This window comes from Ylistrum balloti, unplaced genomic scaffold (genome assembly GCF_031769215.1).
Source record: "Ylistrum balloti isolate Yb309-2 unplaced genomic scaffold, AGI_CSIRO_Ybal_v1 Utg371130, whole genome shotgun sequence".
Taxonomy (NCBI): Eukaryota; Metazoa; Mollusca; class Bivalvia; order Pectinida; family Pectinidae; genus Ylistrum; species Ylistrum balloti.
Genome location: NW_026782620.1, coordinates 4277 through 16372, shown reverse-complemented (window position 1 = coordinate 16372; position 12096 = coordinate 4277). Strand labels below are relative to the sequence as shown.

Genomic DNA, 12096 nt, shown 5'->3' with positions numbered 1-12096 from the left:
AAAAGAACAAAACATTGTGTCTGCAATGTGTTCAACTATTGACATGTAATTTGGTCGGGTCTGGTGGAGAGAAGAATACAAAGTTCTGTAGCATTTTGTTTTGTCGGAAAATAACATAAACAATTAGGGGGTTATCTTAAACACAATGAAATTTAAGTCAAATTGACGAAGTATTTTCGATATTCAGAATTCAACCCTATAAAAAAAAACCCTAAATACAAGCGATCCCCTGCAAGGATCGGGATTCAGGCAATGTTTTATAAATCATACATCAATAGAAAGATTAAACGGCCAGCGACCAAGACAAAACAACAATAGGTCCGAGAGTCCTGCATCGCTATCCTTGCTAATTTAGTTATTCAACCATTTAATAAAGAATTTCAAATATGACCAACAACTTCTGATGTAATTTCCCTTTTTGGTCCCGAACTTGTGGGCAAACAGAGGTCAGATTCACTATTTATAAAAATTGCTTCAGACCAAACTTAGACGGACAATATCCGTGTACAAAACTTATTTCCCTTCACCTAAGAATACTTCAGACTAAATTTGGCAATTTTAGGTAAAATCCAATCAATCATTCCTATGGGAGGTTTAGGATTTTAAATAATTAGTTATATTTCCTCTATTGGACCCCGCCCTCCCGCCTGAGAGTACCGAGACCCACCGTTTATAAAACAATGTCATCAATTTGAACAAACATAACAAATCTTCATCCAAGCAAGCTACTGGTCCAATATCAGCACCCTGCGCCATTTGCTTATTGAGGAGAAGTTATTTAAAGATTTAAATATATGACACCTGTAACCTTGAAAGCGGGTTAATGTCATTCATATTAACAAAGTTGGTATCCCTTCATCTTATCATGCTTCAGGCCCAATGTCAGCATCCTGAGCCTTTTGGGTATTGTGAAGAAGTTGTTTAAATATTTAAACATATTTGATCCCTTTGACCTTGACAACATGTTAAGGTCATTCGTATTTACAAATTTTATAGCCCTTCATCCCATCATGCTACAGGCCAAATATCAGCACTCTGGGCATTTTGGTTATTGCGAAGTCGTTTAAATATTTTAACATATTTGACCCCTGTGACCTTGAAAGCGGGTCAACTTGATAGCCCTAACTCAAAGCATGCTACAGACCCAATATGAGCACCACGGGCTTTTTGATTATTGTGAAAAAGTTGTTTGAAGATTTAAACATATCTGACTCCTTTGAATGGAAAGATTATGTACCGGCCAGGTCATGTTCCATTCCACTGAACAAATGGAATCTTTATTTTTAGTGGCTAATCCAACCTCTAAGGATCTTCCTTATAAGGACAAATACTGTGTACATGGATCTATAAATATAAAAGTACAATGTATATTACCATGCGACCTTGAAAACCAACAAACCTAATGTGTGTGATATGCAGGAATATACATGTCGACATGCTGTGACTTCAACCTTATCCTGTTCTGTTGGGCTATGACCTAAACAAGCATTTGATATAAAACGCAAGAAATTAAATGAAAATTGTATTTTCAGCTCAGTATTACCATGGACATAGATATATAAGATCAAATACCTCTGTTTGTGGTTTACATAATCAGAAAATAGATGTATACATATGAATGGGTGGCACTTTTATAAGAGTTCACAACATCCTGGTGTGTTACTTAATTCAACATTTTAAACCATGAGTGAACAAGATTGCACTTTGGTGCCAAAAAATTGAAATAATATAGTAATAACTGAAACAAAGGAAGAGTAGGGGAGGGTGGTCAAAGGGAATATAGTAATAACTGTAACAAAGGAAGAGTAGGGGAGGGAGGTCAAGGGGAATATAGTAATAACTGTAACAAAGGAAGAGTAGGGGAGGGTGGTCAAAGGGAATATAGTAATAACTGTAACAAAGGAAGAGTAGGGGAGGGAGGTCAAGGGGAATATAGTAATAACTGTAACAAAGGAAGAGTAGGGGAGGGTGGTCAAGGGGAATATAGCAGTAACTGTAACAAAGGAAGTGCAGGGGAGGGTGGTCAAGGGGAATATAGTAATAACTGTAACAAAGGAAGAGTAGGGAAGGGTGGTCAAGGGGAATATAGCAGTAACTGTAACAAAGGAAGAGTAGGGGAGGGTGGTCAAGGGGAATATAGTAATAACTGTAACAAAGGAAGAGTAGGGGAGGGATGTCAAGGGGAATATAGCAGTAACTTTAACAAAGGAAGAGTAGGGGAGGGTGGTCAAGGGGAATATAGTAATAACTGTAACAAAGGAAGAGTAGGGGAGGGAGGTCAAGTGGAATATAGTACTAACTGTAACAAAGGAAGAGTAGGGAAGGGTGGTCAAGGGGAATATAGTAATAACTGTAACAAAGGAAGTGTAGGGGAGGGTGGTCAAGGGAATATAGTTATAACTGTAACAAAGGAAGTGTAGGGGAGGGTGGTCAAGGGGAATATAGTAATAACTGTAACAAAGGAAGTGTAGGGGAGGGAGGTCAAGGGGAATATAGTAATAACTGTAACAAAGGAAGAGTAGGGGAGGGTGGTCAGGGTATAACTGTCAACAAAGGAAGTGTAGGGGAGGGTGGTCAAGGGGAATATAGTAATAACTGTAACAAAGGAAGTGTAGGGGAGGGTGGTCTAACTGTAACAAAGGAAGTGTAGTAACTGTAACAAAGGAAGTGTAGGGGAGGGTGGTCAAGGGGAATATAGTAATAACTGTAACAAAGGAAGTGTAGGGGAGGGTGGTCAAGGGGAATATAGTAATAACTGTAACAAAGGAAGTGTAGGGGAGGGTGGTCAAGGGGAATATAGTAATAACTGTAACAAAGGAAGTGTAGGGGAGGGTGGTCAAGGGGAATATAGTAATAACTGTAACAAAGGAAGTGTAGGGGAGGGTGGTCAAGGGGAATATAGTAATAACTGTAACAAAGGAAGAGTAGGGGAGGGAGGTCAAGGGAAGAGTATAGTATAGTAGTAACTGTAACAAAGGATAGTAGTATATAACTGTAACAAAGGAAGAGAAGGGGAGGGTGGTCAAGGGGAATATAGTAATAACTGTAACAAAGGAAGAGTAGAGGAGGGTGGTCAAGGGGAATATAGTAATAACTGTAACAAAGGAAGAGTAGGGGAGGGTGGTCAAGGGGAATATAGTAATAACTGTAACAAAGGAAGAGTAGGGGAGGGTGGTCAAGGGGAATATAGTAATAACTGTAACAAAGGAAGAGTAGGGGAGGGAGGTCAAGGGGAATATAGTAATAACTGTAACAAAGGAAGAGTAGGGGAGGGTGGTCAAGGGGAATATAGCTGTAACAAAGGAAGTAGGGGAGGGTGGTCAAGGGGAATATAGTAATAACTGTAACAAAGGAAGAGTAGGGGAGGGTGGTCAAGGGGAATATAGTAATAACTGTAACAAAGGAAGAGTAGGGGAGGGTGGTCAAGGGGAATATAGTAATAACTGTAACAAAGGAAGTGTAGGGGAGGGTGGTCAAGGGGAATATAGCAGTAACTGTAACAAAGGAAGAGTAGAGGAGGGTGGTCAAGGGGAATATAGTAATAACTGTAACAAAGGAAGAGTAGGGGAGGGTGGTCAAGGGGAATAGTAACTAACAAAGGAAGAGTAGGGGAGGGATGGTCAAGGGGAATAACTGTAACAAAGGTAACAAAGGAAGAGTAGGGGAGGGTGGTCAAGGGGAATATAGTAATAACTGTAACAAAGGAAGTGTAGGGGAGGGTGGTCAATGGCAATATAGCAGTAACTGTAACAAAGGAAGAGTAGGGGAGGGTGGTCAAGGGGAATATAGTAATAACTGTAACAAAGGAAGAGTAGGGGAGGGTGGTCAAGGGGAATATAGCAGTAACTGTAACAAAGGAAGTGTAGGGGAGGGTGGTCAAGGGGAATATAGTAATAACTGTAACAAAGGAAGAGTAGGGGAGGGTGGTCAAGGGGAATATAGTATTAACTGTAACAAAGGAAGAGTAGGGGAGGGTGGTCAAGGGGAATATAGTAATAACTGTAACAAAGGAAGAGTAGGGGAGGGTGGTCAAGGGGAATATAGTAATAACTGTAACAAAGGAAGAGTAGGGGAGGGTGGTCAAGGGGAATATAGTAATAACTGTAACAAAGGAAGAGTAGGGGAGGGTGGTCAAGGGGAATATAGCATTAACTGTAACAAAGGAAGAGTAGGGGAGGGTGGTCAAGGGGAATATAGTAATAACTGTAACAAAGGAAGAGTAGGGGAGGGAGGTCAAGGGGAATATAGTAATAACTGTAACAAAGGAAGAGTAGGGGAGGGTGGTCAAGGGGAATATAGTAATAACTGTAACAAAGGAAGAGTAGGGGAGGGAGGTTAAGGGGAATATAGTAATAACTGTAACAAAGGAAGAGTAGGGGAGGGTGGTCAAGTGGAATATAGTAATAACTGTAACAAAGGAAGAGTAGGGGAGGGTGGTCAAGGGGAATATAGTAATAACTGTAACAAAGGAAGAGTAGGGGAGGGAGGTATAATATAGTAATAACTGTAACAAAGGAAGAGTAGGGGAGGTATGGTAACTGTAACAAAGGGTAGGGGAGAATATAGCAGTAACTGTAACAAAGGAAGTGTAGGGGAGGGTGGTCAAGGGGAATATAGTAATAACTGTAACAAAGGAAGAGTAGGGGAGGTTGGTCAAGGGGAATATAGCAGTAACTGTAACAAAGGAAGTGTAGGGGAGGGTGGTCAAGGGGAATATAGTAATAACTGTAACAAAGAAAAAGTAGAGGAGGGTGGTCAAGGGGAAAATAGCAGTAACTGTAACAAAGACAAGCTATTAATATGTTTAAATGTCATGATGTTGTCAATGGCATCTGTAAAGACAAACTAGACAAAACAATAATCTCATAATTCCCTCTATGCTAGTCTATTGCATATATGTTACATGCTTTCTTGAATTCTTAAAGCTGATGTAGTGTATTAACTTGTCAAAAATAAAAAAACAAAAACAAAAAACAAACACGCAAACAAACAAACAAGCGAAAATAACAACTCAAACTTAAACTATCAGTGATCATAACAATAGAGAATGAGTGTATATAAACACAGGTGCATGGTTTTTACAGATGTGGTGGTTTGTGTTTCTTGGGAAGTTGAGAAGGACTGAAGTTGTTTCCCTGGGCAAGACACTTTATCAAGAGTGCATTGGAGGGCCTCTAATATGTTGTTCATTGAGTAAGCCACCAGTTACTTCAAGGAGACCTTGCCTCCAAATGAATCTGTGCTATAAAGCCAACAAACAAATTATTACTGTAAGAACTGTGCTGTCAATTAAAATTAAAACTAGGAGATGACTGAATAACAACGTCTTTGCTCTCCAAAGTCTAGAGCTATCAAATGATATCATCAAAATATGTTTTGAGACCATCACAACTCCAAACTGGCCAATTCTTGTGAAACAGAAAGTAGCTACGGTTGAAGGGTATCATAACACTGAAACACAGAACAACCAAGATAAAGCTACCAGTAGTACCCCTGTTCACAACCTTTAATCACGGCACGAAACAATTGGGTACTTTGGAGATTCTCGTCTGTCCATTCATCTAACTTTTAAATCTTCTGGAAAGCTATAATAAAGTGGTATTTCAAAACATTTTCTTCAGGTTGGTAATGTCATTAGAATAGAAGTTCTTATAGCAAAACCAGTAGGAGATTAGAGTGTGATGTTTCAATGACTACACGGCCACCTTCATCAGACAAATGACCAGTGTGGAACACACAAGCAAGTGGTAGTGAGATTTATATTGGTGTTGGTTTTATAGTGGGAAATGGAGTGATATATTAAGGGATAAAATGATACTGCTGATCATTGACCTGTGATGTAGTGACCATTGACAAGAATTGCACTTAACATGAAAAGGTTGGTGACCAGTGTCAGCCAGACTTAGTATGGTAGCTAGAATAAAGGTTAGAATTTATCAATATTTGGTAGTTGACTCTGTGGTGAGATTTTGAAATGCCTTTGGGATGCCGTTTGAATATCTCTTTAAGGATTGTTTCAGAAATTGTGAAGTTAGTTAGATTAGATAGATTTGGATTCTGAGCATTTCATTGAATTTGTTGTGGTGTCTTACAATTCAGTTCTCTGGATGGTGCAATAATTACCAAGTATGGTGGAATTAATGATAGTAATGAGAGATTTGGAATAGTTCTGTTGTCACAGACAAGTGAAAAGATTTGCATCAAAAAATGTACAACATGACCTGAAAAAACATCTGAAGTAATGGCCAATATCTGTATGTTATCAAAGTACAAAATATTTTCTAAGGTACAGAGAAGATCATCCTATGATCAAATACATAACACATCAATCACATTTACAAATTCAACACATTTTATTTTCCCTGCTATATTAAAACGTTTAGTAAACAATACAAGACGTAAGTGTAAATAAACTAGTTATATTTTGTATAAGTTTAGATAAAGCTTTTTAAAATGATCTACCTGATATCTTCAGGTGTTTCCTGTGATATCATTCAAATATTGTATTATATTATAAAAATGTATAACATTTACATAAAATAATATGATCTATCACAATATTGGCACCATCCATTCCAGATTCTGTATATATCATGTACATCCTTTGTAAAATATAGTGACAGTATCATATAATGAATCTTTTATATCCTTTACAAAATCTAAGAGTTCATCTTTCAAATCAAATATCTTTGAAATATGTTACATCTACTAGTTGTCTGTGAATGCCCAATTACACGTGTGACATAAAAACAGAACTGGAATGAGATAATATAAGACAGATGATCCTGAACTTATTTTATAAATTTCCAGTGCTATAAGACAAGATGGTCCAATTTGATTATATGTTTTTTGTGAAAAGTTAAATGGTCAAAACTCTGAAAAAAAAATTGATTTAAAACAATAAAAATGATACATGACTTGCATCTCCTCATTTTGCAAATCTTATCACATACCAAAGAACAATTCCATACCTCTGTCCGTTAACAGTAACTGAACGAAAGTCATAAGAGAACAACAACCAAGTGCAAGACCATTTCATGACAGTGGACAACAAAAGTAAGATATGGTTTGGCTCGTCTGAAAATTGTCAGGCATTCTAAAACTCTACTTTACAAAGAATGGTTGACATAATTATGGTAAAATTATTATTATAGTTGATCTGTTTCAGTGACAGACCCTGCCATAATATCCTAACATACCCTACATGTAATGACAAAATAAGTATCTTGACAGTGGAGACACTAAATATAAAATCTGATGGTGGACATGATTAAACAGCAGAATCTGTCACAAAAGTACACAGGACAAATGGGTTGCAAGTACAAGTATGCTTCTAAGTTGTGACTTAGCAGACATAGATGCATTGTCAGTTACTGTAACCAAGGAGACACACAGGTTGGATATATTGTCAGTCACTGTGACTGAGAAGACATGCAGGTTGGATAAATTTTAAGTCACCATGACTGAACAGACACACAGGTAGGACACATGAACATTCACTGTGAATAAAGAGACACACAGGTTGTATGCATGGTCAGTCTCTGTGACTGAGGAGACACATAGGTTGGATAATATATATTACATGATATATACATGTATATATATAATTGTTTTGACAATTGTAAGAATAATATATATATAATTTTTACAATTGTCAAAACAGAAAATATCACATAACAGCTTTCTTTCTAACCATATATATATATATAACCCATTTAAAAATTATCTTTTAAATCATCATAAAATGGTACTGAGTTCAGACCCAAAAATATTCACTTTTATAGGTATATTGTATCGCATAAGATATGTTCTTTAACATACATAATATTCTATTAAATTTTTTCAAGAGAAGATTTTTGATTAAGTATGATATATCTATATTATAATGTGTGATTTTAATCAAATTTCGTGCATTTTATTAATACACAAGAATTAAAAAACAATTATTGTACGCTTTGTTTACGTTTAAATCAAAACACCCTGAAACACCACTTGTTCTGGATAGGGGATAAAATATATACTGCTAGTCATTTGTTAAATTTCAACCTAATCATCTTAAAGTTGTTATTTATTTTATTTCTATCAATCAACCTTCCATATATTGCATATAAATTAAAATGTCTTTGGTATTACAGTTCAAAAGTTCCTTCCACTTTATCAGCGACCATTTTCGCAATAGAAAGAGAGGAAGTTGCCGCTGGAGATGGTGCATTGCGTACATGGAGCACACGACTCCCTACTTCTCCTTGACCCACATCAAAGACAAAATCGTCCACCAATTGGCCTTCCCTGTCTAGAGCCTGGGCTCTCACTCCTGATGGACCTCTACAAACAACAAGCTAAAATTGTTAAAGGACATATCAGTTCTCAGGGTTCATGGAAAATGATACAAACACACGTCTAGAAGGGAATATCACTCATAAGACTCTCCTCCATATGATATAAACACACGTCTAGAAGGGAATATCACTCATAAGACACTCCTTCATATGATACAAACACACGTCTAGAAGGGAATATCACTCATAAGACACTCCTTCATATGATATAAACACACGTCTAGAAGGGAATATCACTCATAAGACACTCCTTCATATGATATAAACACACGTCTAGAAGGGAATATCACTAAGACATATAAACACACGTCTAGAGAATATCACTCCTTCATATGATATAAACACACGTCTAGAAGGGAATATCACTCATAAGACACTCCTTCATATGATATAAACACACGTCTAGAAGGGAATATCACTCATAAGACACTCCTTCATATGATACAAACACACGTCTAGAAGGGAATATCACTCATAAGACACTCCTTCATATGATAAAAACACACGTCTAGAAGGGAGTATCACTCATAAGACACTCCTTCATATGATATAAACACAAGTCTAGAAGGGAATATCACTCATGACACTCCTTCATATGATATAAACACACGTCTAGAAGGGAATATCACTCATAAGACACTCCTTCAAATGATATAAACACACGTCTATAAACACACGTCTAGAAGGGAATATCACTCATAAGATCCTTCATATGATAAACACACGTCTAGAAGGGAATATCACTCATAAGACACTCCTTCATATGATATAAACACAAGTCTAGAAGGGAATATCACTCATAAGACACTCCTTCATATGATATAAACACACGTCTAGAAGGGAATATCACTCATAAGACACTCCTTCATATGATATAAACACACGTCTAGAAGGGAATATCACTCATAAGACACTCCTTCATATGATATAAACACAAGTCTAGAAGGGAATATCACTCATAAGACCCTTCATATGATATAAACACACGTCTAGAAGGGAATATCACTCATAAGACACTCCTTCATATGATATAAACACACGTCTAGAAGGGAATATCACTCATAAGACACTCCTTCATATGATATAAACACACGTCTAGAAGGGAATATCACTCATAAGACACTCCTTCATATGATATAAACACACGTCTAGAAGGGAATATCACTCATAAGACACTCCTTCATATGATATAAACACACGTCTAGAAGGGAATATCACTCATAAGACACTCCTTCATATGATATAAATATATGTTTTGATGGGTATATCACTTATGAGCGATCAAGCCAAAGTTAAAGAACATCTCAGGCTTAATAGGAAGTAAATGAAAAATGACACATTTGTTAATCTTCACCGGCATAAAGTATAGGCAGTTATTATTTACCATAAATTTTTAAAAAATTAATATTACAAGAGACGAAGTGATGATACATAAATACGTGTTTAAAATCCTGAATGACCGATATAAAGTTCAAACAGCACCAAGTAAACATGTAGACATTACCTTGTAATATCTTCTCGTTTCAGAGAAGGGACATACTTCTGTAGTAATCTAACCTGAGCAGAGATGTAAAATCCCCTGTACATCTCCTTTATCCCAAAGGCTAAGTGTCTGGTGGCTAGTTTCTGCAGGCCCCTGTAAAAAAAGGCTTTTGTATTCAACTGATAAAATATACAGTTAAACAAGATAAAATAAAAATTCAAGACTGTCTGCATGGCCTTTCAGAAATGTTCTACCTACTTAAGATTCATCATGCAGAATCTAAAAAAAACTTCAGAGTTTAAACACTTATATAAATACATAGAAATGATACAACAACCCTGCAATGAGTAAAGCATTTCCACTTCCACATATGAAATGTAGTTAATAAATACTAAGATTTTGTACATATTACAGCTGTTTTATACCTATAACATTGTTGACAACCTAATCGTTCTACAGCTTAACATTTAGACAAATGTGTCTTTTTATCATCACACTGATATAAATCAAAGTACTGAGAGTATAACATTTAGACAAATGTGTTCATTTATCATCAAACTGATAAAATTCAAATAACTGAAATTACTGACAGTTACCATATTAATGATATCTATATATAACTTCATATGCTAGATATAACCTATTACATGCAAAACAGCACTTTTATAGATTATAAACAGCCAAAACAAGACATTACCAATAGCAGAATAGCAGAGGTATCAGATATTAGACCAAGAACAACATTAAAAATTTAATATAGATTATAAAGATTTAGGTACATTGTAACACAAAGTCCAGGTACAGTAAATATGAGACAGGAACAAAAACTTTGTCATTGTCTACTATATATTTTATGACATCTAAGTAGCATTTTAGATTTTTTTATGACAAACATGATTCATTCCCATAACTTGTCCACTTCTAGCAGAGACCTACCAACTACCACTGATAACACGTATAGCATATGTCTGTAGTCAACATATTCTACTGCCCACTTTTTATCACACGAAATGTACTGTTCACACTACAACTGCAGAAATCAGAAATTTTGCATTAGAGTGAATAAATAACAGATTAAACTAATCCTTATGTACACTTTGTTAACATAAATCATGATATGTACTTTTTGAATGCACCCTCAGAATCACTTTTTTTATATACAGTAATGATTGTTATTATTCACATTTCAATCGGAGTATACACAACATATATATCAACAATTACAGATATACAATATCCATTTCAGTCATCACTAGTCAAGAACCAGAATAATACCAACAACTGCATTTTCTGTCTGGAGGTTAAGGATGGTGGTATATTTCTTATACATTTGTAACAATTCTTGATAATATTTTATAACACACAAATATATGTTTCATATTTGAGAGCATACTTCATATGTTTCAGCAGAGCTGTAAATTACAAGTACATAGTTAATATACCAGTAGTCAATGTCATGAAGCTATAAAATTACCTGGAAAAACTGAAAGATCACATGACAGAGTTCTTTAATACAGGTATATGTAAAGTTTGTATTTTTTTAGCAGAAACACTGGTACATAATATATACTGATTCATGACCAAATATGGTAATGTAGATCTGTTTCAGGTTAAATGTAATAATTGACTAGGTAGTTATTTTTGTCTATTGTTGCTAATCTTCTTATTTAGAGCCAAGGTCATTGAAGGACATGCCAGGCTTGGTTGACTAGAGAGACTGACAATGTAACTATATGAGTGTATGCACACAGAAGGAAAAAGGTAGATTAACACTTTTCTTTCACACATCCTCTCCTCTGCTTTGAGCCTATCTATACCAGATCTTTCTCTCTGAGTGAAGCACGAATATGAAAATAATGATTTATTCACCAGATGACAAGACTCATAATGCATAAACAAACAGCAATAAACACTCAAGTAGGCAAAGTTTGAACTCACAATTAACATAGGCTTTTACAAGTTTCAACTTGTATTCTGATTCCCAATAGGCAAGGTCTATTCATTGTTTATTGAACAAAGGTTCTTAAAGTATTCTTTAAACAAGAGGCCCTTTCCTCCCAGCATGCTACAGACCCAATATCGGCACTCATAGACTTTTGCTTATTGAGATGAAGTCCTTTGTATATTTTAACATATTTGACCCCTGTGACCTTGAAAGTGGGCCAAGGTCATTCATTTGAACAAACTTTGTAGGGCTCCATGCCAGCATGCTATGGGCCAAGTATTAGCCCCCTAGGCCTTCTAGTATTTGAGAAGAAGTTATTTAAAGATTTT

General features: G+C 35.9%; 2 protein-coding genes across 2 annotated transcripts; one reads left to right on the top strand and one right to left on the bottom strand.

Moving 5' to 3' along the window:
• The first annotated feature begins 3616 nt into the window (after window positions 1-3616).
• LOC132560909 (circumsporozoite protein-like) lies at window positions 3617-4339 on the top strand. Its single transcript, XM_060225613.1, has one exon. The coding sequence runs from the start codon at window positions 3617-3619 to the stop codon at window positions 4337-4339; it is 723 nt and encodes a 240-aa protein (XP_060081596.1).
• A 3716-nt stretch (window positions 4340-8055) lies between these two features.
• LOC132560899 (L-2-hydroxyglutarate dehydrogenase, mitochondrial-like) lies at window positions 8056-9975 on the bottom strand (the record flags this gene model as incomplete). The annotated part of the gene is made up of 2 exons (XM_060225603.1): window positions 8056-8325; window positions 9844-9975. Coding segments are annotated over 2 exons (328 nt in total), but the record flags the coding sequence as incomplete, so codon positions are not given.
• Window positions 9976-12096: the final 2121 nt, after the last annotated feature.